This window comes from Lytechinus variegatus, chromosome 3 (genome assembly GCF_018143015.1).
Source record: "Lytechinus variegatus isolate NC3 chromosome 3, Lvar_3.0, whole genome shotgun sequence".
Classification (NCBI taxonomy): Eukaryota; Metazoa; Echinodermata; class Echinoidea; order Temnopleuroida; family Toxopneustidae; genus Lytechinus; species Lytechinus variegatus.
This window is the reverse complement of record NC_054742.1, coordinates 64,755,289-64,769,186: the sequence shown is the minus strand read 5'-3', so window position 1 is coordinate 64,769,186 and position 13,898 is coordinate 64,755,289. Positions and strand designations below refer to the sequence as shown.

At 34.5% G+C, this 13,898-nt stretch overlaps 1 protein-coding gene across 1 annotated transcript in view; it reads left to right on the top strand.

The window, feature by feature from the left end:
* LOC121412114 (plexin-A4-like) overlaps positions 1-12,607 on the top strand; it is a 92,732-nt gene extending 80,125 nt beyond the window's left edge. The window contains 3 exon segments of the mRNA XM_041605020.1: positions 10,989-11,130; positions 11,793-11,930; positions 12,510-12,607. Of these exon segments, the coding sequence (XP_041460954.1) occupies positions 10,989-11,130; positions 11,793-11,930; positions 12,510-12,596 (367 nt within the window). The 3' untranslated portion in view covers positions 12,597-12,607.
* The last annotated feature ends 1,291 nt before the right edge of the window (positions 12,608-13,898 follow it).

The window sequence follows — 13,898 nt, the reverse complement described above, 5'->3', positions numbered from 1 at the left end:
TTATGCAATTCAATATGGTCAGAGGTTCGGTATGGAAATGGGTGGATAATGGAAAAAGTATTTGTCGAGTTAAATGCCAATAATTGAATAATATTAAATTCAATTATCAATAAAAAAAAGACTTCTGGAATGTCTCTCTACAGTTATTATTCATGACATGTCTAATTATACTACACTAGTAGGAAAATGTCATAATAATATAATATTCAAATTGAAAAAAAAAATTTAGTTCCAATAATTTAGATATATTTCACTTCAAACTTTAATTCAAAGACTACAGGCATCACTTTTTATACGCCCGTCTTGACGGGACGTATTATGGTATCATGCTCGGTGTCCGTCCGTCCGTTAACTTTTCCTTGTAAACGTGATAACTTCAGTTTAGAGCAATTTCAAAAAAGAGCTTGTAGAATCTAGGCTCATATAATTTGGTGCACGATACTAGCATGGATCCCAGGAAGCCTATTGATTTAGAGGTCAGAAGGTCAAAGGTGAAGTCACCATCTTTCACTTATCTTGTTTGACCAATAGCTCCATTTTCCATGTTACAGACAGCATATATCTTGTGCCCGCCTTAGCAACACTCTTGTTCGATTTGAAGTGTATTGATTAAGAAGTTAATAACATGTAACAGTCTGTTAAAATTCTTGGTGTAATCGTCCAATCCAATCTAAAATGGGACCTACATATCATGGAAATCATCAAAAAATGTAACAGGAAGTTGTACATGTTTAGGCTTTCGAAGCAATATGGGCTGTCTCTATCGGATCTGAAATTGGTATACATGGGCCACATTCGTCCTGTTATGGAATATTGCACCCCAGTTTTTAATGGTGGGCTTTACAAAGAAATATGTAAGAAGTTTAGAGCAAATTAAAAAAAGAGCTTGTAGAATCATGTTGGGCCCAAACTACCCGGGCAAACTACACAGATTATGCCAGTGCTTGCCTATCATGTGAAATTCCTACTCTGGAATACAGAAGGGAGAAACTCGGCCTGGATTTTGCAATATCTGTAACCAAATATCCAACATTCAGTACCTGGTTACCTCCTCCAAAAAACTTACCCATCAATCTCCGACATACTCCTAGATATCAGCAATACAAATGTAGGACAAATCGATTTCGCAATAGCCCCATACCATATTTCATAGATCTCCTGAATAAAGACATGCCCAATCAATAAACCCATTGCTCATTTGAAAGCAATACCAGCCTACTTGCAATATCAAGTTTTTAATGAATGAGGAAATCAACTCTTTTTAATATCCATATATTTTTATTGATCTTTTACAAACGTTTACGTATTTTATTTTTTATTATTTTTAATTTACTATTTCCTCATTATCTTATGTACATGTATATAAATTTTCTTTGCCAAAGTATTCTTGCCTATACACATATTTCTCATGTCAGTTTTTACAAAGGTTACTGTTTTTTAATGTTTGAAATATGTAATGAGTCTTTTTATTGTTTTTACTTTGTATACATGAACAATTCAGCCAATTTGGCTGCGACTCATGTTTCTAATAAACCTTGAATTGAATTGAATTGTATGTTAAATAGTAGGTTAAAAACAACTGAAAATATGTATTATAATAGCAATGTATTATATTGTATCATATGAATTATGACTATGGTTTACATTTCTAGTCACTTAAAATGCAGAGAACAACGAGATTCAGATTATTTTTACAAATTCAATAATTTTGAGAATATAAAGGAATGAGCTACATGTGCATGTCATATCCAATCTAATCAATTACCAGTAGTCACTTATCTGATTTGTAATTTATATTTATTGTATTTTTAAGTCTTGTATCATTGCATAAAAAAAATTATCCACGGGTACTGAATTTGCCAGGCATGTGAAGGTGAAAGTATTTTTTCAGTGTTTTTTTTAATTGTTATGTACACTGTAATTGATATGCATACAACAATGATAGATAACCAATTTTTATGGCTGTGTGAGTGGTAGATCACATGAAATTTGCAAATATATTATGTTTTAAAATGACTGATTTTTTCATATTCATATTAATTCTTTTTTTGGGAGGGGGTATATAATGCAGACCTGACAAGTGACCATTGTTTTCATTTAGGAGTTCAATCCCTTCTCCTTTCATCCATATTTATAGCTTTTATAAAGTTACGAGGGTTTCATTAACCCAACAGACATGTAGAGATTGAACTTTACCTCCTACCTCAGTTGTTATACACGCTTATTAAAATATTATTTTATTGGAAGGTTTCTTTCAAGTAAAATTTTTGTCTTGATGTTTATTTATATATATATCTGTGCATGTAATGTCACTGGAGGGCAAATTTTCAAATGTGGTTCAATAAATAGTTGAATGTGAATGAAACTCTATCCGTATCTAAACTTCCTAAAATATGTAGTAATTCACTGCAATTTTATTGTAAATTTTGAATGAAATTCGTTTATATAATCTTACTCTTTTTATAAGCAAGGGATGACCTACCATGACTACTTGAGACATCTAACATTCTGCTGTATAATCAAGGATAAAGGCACAAGGGTGAGGCACATGTACTTGTATGCTGCCTGGCATGCTATATTTTGAGAATGACTCCTTGATTAGGCAGCCTTATCCAAATGAAAGGCCATTGTCATTAATACGCCACCCCTTCCTCAATTTGCCTTCTCCAGTGCCCCAATTGCATAAAAGTTAGTATTATGGTAACCTTGTTATCAAATGGTAACTACCATGTTAACACTAATCAAAGCCAATCAAGATCAAGGACTCCATACAAGTTGTATTTGCATGGTAAATCATAATTGTAACTTTTTTATGCAATGGGGCCGATGTATATTAAATCCTTGATCACTGACAACAAACAATTAATGAAACGGGACAAAGGCAGTATTGATGAACTGAAAAACCAGAGTCAAAGGCAGGGTTGGAAGGGATGTCCCCCCCCCCCCCTCCTCATTTTGAAAAAAAAATCTCAATTGAACATACTGCTAATATAACTATAGGCCTATAGCCAGTTTTAGGAAATTGCATAGAAAATTGTCATCTGCACCCACTCAATTTTCAGTTTTGCTCTTTGCACCCTCTTGATTTTAAAAATACTGGACCTTCCTCTGAGGTATTGTGGGGTTGGATTGGCTTGGGTATTTATGACGGTGGGGGGGGGGGTAATATTTCACCTCCACAATAAGAAAAAACATAGTTTCCATTTAAAAAATTTAACAAGTAAAGTTATTTTTAAAAAATCAGTGACAATGATACTAGTCAACACCAGGGCTGTGAGGGGGGGGGCTGTGAGGGCTTTCTAAAACCATGTACAAAAACATAAAAATTACCATATAAATATGATTATTGCATGGTCAGCCCCCATTTTCAAAACTTCCATGGCACCTAACACCACTTTCCAGAAGGGGCGGGGGGGGGGACTGCCTTATCCTCAAAAGTAAGATGGCCCCGGGGCCGGCCCCTGTCTCTGGATCTGGTTCAGTATTAACAAGTCAGTGGCATACACAGGGGTGGGGGTTACAGGGGTTAAACCCCCTTCAATTTTTTAACCCTCCCACCCCCCACCACAAAAAACACTTATTTTTTATATTTAAGTTTTTATTGAAGTAAATCATAATCACAATATTTACAAATGATTAGCATGATGGAAAAGCATAAAATCATGAAACATTACAAATAAAAAAGGCAGATTTAAGATTAAAATGATCTATAAGTTTTCAAGAGGGAAGCGCCGAGATAGAAAAAAAAGACCGCCCTTACTAAATTTTTTGAAAGACCCTTTTTATTCAATTATTTATTTCTTCATTTATTTCTTTTTATTTTATTTTTTTTTTTGGGGGGGGGGGTTAGGGACGACCAAAAATTGGAGGCTAAGACTCTGTTTTTTTTTTTGGGGGGGGGTCATCAACATTTCATTCAGCTTGACCCATCCCTCTTAAATATTCCTACTTAGGCTACTATAACAAGTTATTTATTTTTTTCATTTTTTTAATGAGAAAGAGTTTGCCTATTTTTTAGAGGACCGCCAACTTAAGCAATTCATGCCATTGAAAAAATAGGCCAATGTACTCTCACGGCTTATATGATGACAGCTAGTTAGAAGAAATAATTTTTTTCCATGATCAATCATGATCCGTGGTACATGTACTTGGTATCGTCGACTCGATCTCCCATTCTAAAATAGGCTCTCCCCAGGATCAAGTCTAAAAAGGATCACAAAATGCTGTCAGACGAACGTGAATCGTTTTAGTTGCAACATTTCTCTCAAATTTTAATTATGAGAAGAGTAATGGAATAATTCAAGTAGAATTTTCCTCTAAAACAAATGCATTTGTTCCAGAGCTACCAAGTCTCACGCATTGTGCGTGAGACTCACGCATTCAGGGTCCGTCTCACGATCTCACGCATGGCACCCATTTTTCTCACGCATATCGGTACCCAACAGAAAAAAAGAGAAAAAGTAGCATTATTCGCCAGATTATACGACTGGCTGACCGCCTTCGCGTCTAGCCCGGCACACGACACGAATCAAAAGTGCAGTCAGCGCACAGCTAGTACGTGATACGATGAATAGCGTGCGTGCATCGCATGTTTTGAAGCCCATATCTCATGCGCGCGCGCGTTGCGCGCGCACCTTTTCGCAACGTACGAGTGTAAGTACTGGCCGCGCGCGCACAGAGACGTCGAGTCATGAAAATCTCACGCATTACATTTTTTTGAACTTGGCATCTCTGTTGTTCAAGTGGTCTCGCTGTGTTTGGTCCGGTCTTGGACCTAACGTTAGATCTAGACCCATTTCCGCATTCAAAGTGTGATCGATGACGTCCAGATAGTTTTGTTTACAAATAAATCGTAAATCGTTAGCGGTGAAGGGTCGATTGCCAATTGGTATTTATAAATTTCAATGATTCAAATCTATATAAAATAAATTCAACATATCGTCATAATTTTTCTGACAAAACTTAACAAAAAATATCTAAAACTTCTAACAAACTTATTTTTATTTGAATTTGTTACTTTATTCATGAAATATACACCTTCCAAATTTTATAATGAAACAATGATCGTGTTATAAGTTCCCAGAAGAAACTTGGCAACGTCAAAGACCGTATATGGTATTTGACGTGCATTAGTCGTACTGGGTAGCAAAAGTAGAATTAAAAGACAACTAATGATGGGTTATTGATGCCGATCGGATATATTATTAAGCAAGACATTATATCTTTTGAGACGTTGAGAACACCAAATCGGAGTAGTGTTTTTCAAGATATTATGCCTGAAATGGTCGCTCTCTGCGAGTCCCAGGGGCCAGGCTCATTCGCGATTGCACTGAAAATGTCACTAATAAGAGTGGAACTTTCAGGATTTATGTGAATATCATCAAAATGATAAGGATTTTCGAAATTTGGAATGTGATTTCTCGTGAAATTTTGGAGATACCATATGACGATGGAAAGGAATAACCTTAAAAGGTAAGGCAAACCTCCAAAAATGTAGCTTTTTAACACATCATGAATTGAAATCTTACAGTTGATCGTCGAGTAGTGTAAAAGTTGAAATAGCATATCAGCTGGCTGGGCAGCGCGCGAGGATTTCGTGCGCGCGTACTTGAAAGGGCTTATTTTGTACATAGCCTATGGGAGTGAAACAGCCGTGGGGGGGGGGGAGGGGAATTAAAACCAAATTAGGGGTGTCTCCTTTTTCCTCTCGATTGGTTCTGGGTTGGAAACCATGATGGCGTGAGTGCCACTGTTTTCCTTGGATCTTGGAATCTATGAAAAAAGTTTTCGATCCCTTCACTTTTTTTTCCTGTTCTCTCTCTTATATTTTCTTTTTTATTTTCGCTGTCTTTTTTTCTTTTCTGTTGATTTTTCTTTTCTTCTTTGCCTTTTTTCTTTTCTTGTTTTTTCCCCTTTATATATATATTATTTAATCACTCCTCTTCCCTTTTAATTTGCTTTTGTAATGATTGAAATTGAGATTTCATTCAGTAGATTTCTTTTCTGTTACATTGTTCTATACCCTGTATGGCGGCAGGGAATTTTGATAGGGGTGAGGGAGCAAGACCATGTGGATAAATCATTTCAATCAAGTATAATGACCGGCCTATAGAATAGCTCTCCTCTTTATGAACGCCGTCCACAAGTGGGAAAGAATATTTAGGGCCTAAAAAATAGAATTAGAATTTTTAAAATATCATTTGTAAAAAAAGAGAAATAATTCATGATTGGAAGCAGCTATAATAGCGTACAAATGGGTACAAAGGGGTTTTGACGTTGCAGACAGACCAAATCAGGGTTGCGAATGGGAATTTGATAGAGGTTAGGGGACCAAGACAACCAACAGTGAATTCATTTTGAGCAAAACATGGGGCATTGCAAGAAACTTGCAATCGAACGCAAATCAATTTCAGACTCCAAAATCATGAGAGTCATACTTTTCATTGCAAACTTGCAACTGATCCATAAAAAAATCCAAATTGATATGTTCTATAGATAAACTTAATGTATCATCACCTGTAAATTTGCATCTGATCGAATTTTGGGATTGATTGCCAATATCTTCTTGGAACACTCAATACATAGTTCTCTTTATGAAAAGCGGCCATAAACAAGCAAAATGATTATAAAAATAGAATAAAACTTATTAATTAAAAATTAAAACCCTTTTTATCAAAAAAGATTCATTGACCGATTGATTTTGTTTTTGCACCCATTGCATCAGATTTAAATTTAGAAGGTAATATGTACAATTGTAAAATATAACAAATTTATGATATTGTATCATAACCACTGGATCAATAATATTTAAACACATATAGACCTTTTACTTTAAATAAGGACAAAAGCAATTTAAAAGAATGCAAGAGATCATGTTTACAATCATGAGCGATTACACTTGATTTGGGGAAGCTGCTCGCATAAAAGTCACAGCTCAAATATTTAATTAACTCTTAATACCTTTTAATCTTTGATACATTTTCTTTAAACCTTCGGAAATGTTAATGGGTAATGCAATTGGGCATACCATTCACCATTAACACAAATGGCATTCATTAGGCAAACACCACTAAGCCACTATGGCTTTACAATTATCCAACATGATTATATATACCACTAGGCACTTACTACTAAGACACCATATTGATACCAATCATACCATTATAGAGGCACATACTACTGAGACACCATTGAATACCACTGAGACACCATTGTATACCACTGAGACACCATTGGGTATATAATGGTATACCATGCAGTCATACCATTAGAGGCACTTACTACTCGGACACCATTTGACACCACTGAGACACCATTGGGTATATGGTATACAATTCATCATACCAGTCATACCATTATAGAGACACATACTACTGAGACACCATTGAATACCACTGAGACACCATTGTATACCACTGAGACACCATTGGTGCATGGTATACCATTCATTATACCAGTCATACCATTAGAGGCATATACTACTGAGACAATATGGAATACCACTGAGACACCATTGTATACCACTGATACACCGTTCGTGTATGGTATACCATTGATCATACCAATCATACCATTACAGGCACATACTACTGAGACACCATTGAATACCACTGAGACACCATTGTATACCACTGAGACACCATTGGATGTATGGTATACCATTCATTATACCAGTCACACCATTAGAGGCTTATACTACTGAGACACTGTTGAATACCACTGAGACACCATTGTATACCACTGATACACCATTCGTGTATGGTATACCCATTGATCATACCAATCATACCATTACAGGCACATACTACTGAGACACCATTGAATACCACTGAGACACCATTGTATACCACTGAGACACCATTGGATGTATGGTATACTATTCATCATACCAATCATACCATTACAGGCACATACTACTGAGACACCATTGAATACCACTGAGACACCATTGTATACCACTGAGACACCATTGGATGTATGGTATACTATTCATCATACCAATCATACCATTACAAGCACATACCACTGAGACACCATTGGGTAAATGTATACCATTCATCATACCAATCATATCATTAGTCACATACCACTGAAACACCATTGGGTATATGGTATACCATTTACCATTAAATAAACTACCAATTACCATTAAGAACTTACCATTGAAACACCACTTAAATACCATTCGCGTACCATTTACCATTCAGATCACCATTCAACTACCATTCGGCACCATTCAAATACCATTGGCGATTTTTATAAGGGATAGGTGATTTGAATTAAAATCGATAAAACGGCTGTTTTTGACAGCCGCCTTAGAGCAAATGTGACCAAGGTATTAGTTACCTCTCTACAGTTGTATACTTATATTCATATTATGTTTCTATCTAAATTTATTATATTGTACTTGTTTTATTTACATTCTGTTTTTTGTAAAGCGCTTTGAAACTGTATCGTATTAGGCGCTATATTATTTTCAATTCAATTCTTTATTCCATTTCCATTCAAAACATAATACAAAGTAATATAAAGTAATACAAATCAAGTACAATCTTACAGAAGGGCATTCTTACTTCGTAAAACTAACAACAACAAAAAACAGTATAATATTGAGCATAAATGGAAATGAGGGGGTCCACTAAAAAGCAAAGCTTGTAAAGTGTGGATCCCCTTGGAAATGAAGAAAATATAGTCGACTTATTCATATATGCGTACATGTATATAATACAGGAAAGAAAAAAAGAGAAGGGCAAAAATAAATAATATGATGCAAACATAATTACTGAACATATGCAAAGCTTTTCACACAAAGAGGTCTTCGTTGTGAAGGATATGTCGCATAAGACAGAAGAAAAAGCAGAAAGAGAGAGGGGATGACAAGACATAGAAGACAAAACAAGAGACAGGATAGTACAAGACAAGATAAAAACATAATAAGTAATTTTTTTTAAAGGAGGAAAACTCAGAATGGGAAAGGGCTGACCACGAACCAGCTTGATCTGGTGAAATAACAAAAATGGTATAACTGGACAATATCAGATGAAAAAGATAAAACAAAAGTGAAAAATGTAAGGATTATAATCAAAATAATTAAGTGTTAGTTTAGTTGCCAAGAATTATCAGGATAAGTTTGAGTTTACGTTTGAATGAATTTAAAGAGACACGGTGTTTAACATTACTAGCTAGTGAGTTTCAGAATTTAGGACTGTGGAATAGGGATGTATTTTTGGCCAGTAAAGTTCTGTGAAGTGGAATATGAAATTCGTCAGAGTGTCTCGTGAGGTAGTTATGATAAAATTGATTTTTAGGGAACATGGCATCATAAATATGGGGAAGTGCATTAATAATATAACTATACATAAAGTGCCCTAACTGTAATAAATACAGGTCTTTGACTTTCAACAGTTTACTTTCTAGAAAAAGTGGGTCCGTTTGAGAACAGAATCATGTACTATAAATAATACAAAGTGCATTCTTTTGCAAAAGTAATAATTCATCTAATAAATATTGATGGGTATCACCCAAAATAAGAATCCCGTAGTTTTAAATAAGGCAAGATTAAGGATGAGTAGAGCATGATCAATGATGTGGAAGGAATGCAAAATATTAGCCTATTAATAATACCTATATGTCATGCAATTATTTTGGATATATTTTCAGTATGATTTTCCCAAGAAAGTTTACTGTCAACTGTTATTCGAAGAAATTTGGTGTAAGGTACCATTTCTAATTGGGTATTATCAAACATAATGTTCATCGGTAACTTGTTTATGGAATTACTAAATAATATGTATTTTGTTCAAAGATAATCGATTGGCTTTTATCCATTCAGTAACATTAATAAGTTCAGAATTGATAACATCAACTAAAGTTTGTGGATTCTGATGAGAAAAATCATCTGCAAAGAATAAGGGACAAGATTTTTGATGATCTACAGAAATCATTTATATAAATTGTGAAAAGAAGTGGGCCCAATAAGCTACCCTGAGGGACTCCACAGTTAACATATTTCAAATTGGAGTTGTGATCTTCAACAAACATGTATTGTCTGTTGAATAAGTAGCTCCTGAACCACTTCTCTCGCACACCAGATATTTTTTTAAGTAGGATTTCATGATTGATGTTATCGAAGGCCTTGGAGTAGTCCAGGAAATACCCACAGGGTGACTAGATTTGTCTAGAGCATTAATTACTTTGTTGACAAAATTCATCAGGGCATGAGTGGTGTTGTGCTTTTCGCGAAACTCAACTTGAACATCAGACAAAATATGCATTGACAAAAAAAATTTGATTCTAACATATACTATTCTTTCAAGAATTTTAGAAAATGTGGACAAAAGAGAGATAGGTTGGCAATTATCGACCGACCTGTATAAAAGCTCCATATCATTATTATTATTAATATTATTATAAGTCATGGGGGTAGATATTTTCTACATGAGTGATACATTATCAGAAATATATACAGCGGTGCTGAAACGTTCGTTAACCCCACCAGTAGATATTGAACATATTTGAAGTGTTCAAGTTTTGCCTTGTTCTCTATATTGAATTGTGAAGCCATATGATAATATATTAGATTCAATGAAGAGTGTTTCTCTTGGCTCGCTGAACATCGTAGTGTTGTTGTCTACATTCAACAATCAGAATGAAGGAGTGCATTTGTGATGGGGTCACTAAATTTTGAGCCAAAAGGGAGGGCGAGCAGATCATGAGGGCTTTGGATAACTTCGTAAAAATAAGATTGAAGGATCTGGTATTTTATCTTTAAGAATGAAATATTGCACTTATTGCACTACATAATTAATATTTCTAAAATTTTAGTTAAAATGCTCTGTAGCATTCTGAGTAACATTATTTAAACTTTAAAAGTGAACAGTAGATTTTTCAGTCAATGTAAATTGAATGATGGATTATTTGGATTGTATCTTTAAGTTACATGGTGCGGAACTAAGGTCCTTTTGGTGTTCTTTTTATTTCTTATATAGTTTGTCCAATTTCTGGTGTTTAGTGCTGACCAATCTGCCATCTTTGTTTGAGATGCCGAGATCAGAAACAGCTGATAGATGCGTTGACATTCTTGCTGATGCTCTGGGTCATGTGACCAAGACCATGTCCCTAAAGACACAGGTGAAAATAAATTTGAAGGATGATCTAAATCAATATAGGGAAAGGGGGATAGTTAACCTCGTGAATGTGGCCTTTTTTTCTTAGCAAGCCCCTCTATTTTATTTCATTTCATTTGTTAATATTTATTTACAATATTTATACTATGCGACTATTAATTTTGTTATAATCATGTATTACCTTTGTAAATATTGTATATATGTATTTTGTAATTCTGATATTGATGTGATTGCAGAAATAAATCAAATCAAATCAAATTTACTTATTAGCGAAATCACCTTTACCTTATTGGTTCTTCTATTGGATCTTCTATTTATATGTATCATTATGATTATGATTTTGTACTTTCTAATATTAGACTAAGGTGTAGTTCTTTTGACTGTATTCTGTTGTACTTTATGAACAGAAAGTGAAAAATATCAAACTTCAAATCTTATGTGAAGTATATTTTAACTATTTGTGATGCCGTCAAGGAAATTCGTCAGGAAGCATTTACTCTGGTAACACTATTCATTTAGGATGTACCCTATGACTAATACAACTGCTCTCCCCCTGTCTCTATTTGTTTTGAGTTGTCTTTGTTTTTGTTGCATTTTTCCCCAAATTTCAAATGATTATGTAAAATAGAAGTTGATGATCATTTCATTATTTCCATTTGAATCCAGGAGGAGCCTGACCAGCTGCCTTACTACAAAGAATATCCCTTGTACAGACAAATGTTGACCAGCTTCTGTAATGAAATCGCTAATCAGCCAAGGACTAGTCCAGGAAAAATTAATAAAGCTTGCTCCAACGTCTCAAAGGTATGCACAACAATGCACCTCCAAATTCATGACGGTTTTGTTTGATCATTTAGGTATCTTTCTGTTTTGATATCATCTATTTCATTTGATCTTTTAGTATCTATTTCATTTAATATTTCAGAGTCCATCTGTTATAATGATAGGCCTGGGCCTACCTTATTACTCAAGAACAGATATCCAGGGGCGGTATTCTGAACGTTGTCGGTATTCTGGTGGATATCATAAACTTTTGTCATCAAAATTGTCCTAAATTTTGTCTCTTCTCCATAGTTTGCACAAAAATGAGCATGGTCATGAATGCGCATAATCTCATTATAAGCAAGAGATAAGATTTATGACAGGGTCTCGCGGTCACAGATTTTGTCATTTCTTTTAATACCATAATATCCCGATACTATTATGTCAACTGTGTGTCAAGCACAAACTGATATTATTTGGATTAGATTTTTTTTAGACGTCTCGCTCATTACTCTTGACTATCATTAGTTGGGTCTACTTGCATATTCATTTTTTCTTCTTTCTGTTTTTTCTTTTCACAACAATTTCAGTTTGATTCTGTTTGTTTTTATGCCAATGCAGGAATTCAAAGGACAGTTCAGTAATCTTTCGAATATGATGCACCTTTACAACTGCACCAAGAGTGATGTGGAAAACCTTCTCAAGTAGATCCTTTCGGTGAATTGGTACCCGCCCCGCTTTGTCTACTTTCCTTTTCATCTCATTTGTCTGCAACCAGTTTGTCTGTTCAATTAGGTTTAATTAGCCCATGTGGTGGTAGACTATGTAAGAAGCAGACCATTTGCTTATAGACCAAATGAATGTTAACTGATCTATGGAATGCCAGCTGGGTAGCATGCAAATCCACAAGAGAAGAATTCAGAAAGACCTGAATAAAACCAAGAAAATTTGATAGTCAGTATACCAGGCATTATCCATTTAACAATTTTAAATCTTGAGTATGAACGTTTTAACAAGCCTTTTTATGGCTTTATTGTGTATGCCCTATTTACATTCAATATTTTGTACATCTATTTTTTTTTTAATTATATGCCAACCATTATTTTATCATTACCACTTTTTGTTCTGGTTATGTTCTGTTGATACCTTGCTTTTGTTTTTGTTATCTTCATTTGTTTGTATAAACATATATATATGATTTTGTTCTCATTGTGTTTTTTTAATGAATTTTGAAATAAATACTGACTAGACAAGATCATACTCATGTTGAAGAATTTTACATAACAATTACCAGTAGGCTAGCGAACTTTGCGCGTTGTGGCAATTTTCGATTAATTACAAGGCAAATAATAAATTTACTGTATTTTGTTCTGGATAATATGGACCTGTTAAAGGCCAGCAGCTCAGTGTTTGGTTGACTATTGTTCAGCCCTCGCGCTTAAAGGGGAATCCAGCCTTGGCCATAAAAGTTGTGTTGGGAAGGAGAAAAATAAATTAAACAGAATGGTGAAAGTTTGAAAGAAATCGGACAAGTAATAAGGAAGTTATAGCTGCTTTAAAATTGAGATCACTAATACTATGTAGATTTCAAATTGGCAATTGAGTAAGTAAATTATGACAAGGGGCAAGGACAACTTTCCCATAGGCCATGTACTTTATTATCAGGGATTTGTGGTTTTCTCCTAAGTACCCATTCCCCTGGGGCAATAATCTAAATATAACCCAGGGAGTATAATTGTTTTATGTCCTCATGAAAGAAAAATATAATTTGAAATAAAACTTTTGGGAAAAATGACATTTTAGCCATAATGTGTATTGGAGTACATGGAAGAGTAGTCCTTGCCTTACATCACTATCACATCCCATATGCGGCCAATTTGAAGTCTCCATGAATATAGTGATTACCAATATTTACAGCTTTTAAAAATTCATAACTTTCTTGTTGTTTGTCCAATATTGTTCAAACTTTCACCAATCAACTTGTCTGATTTTTCTTTTCCTTATAAAAAC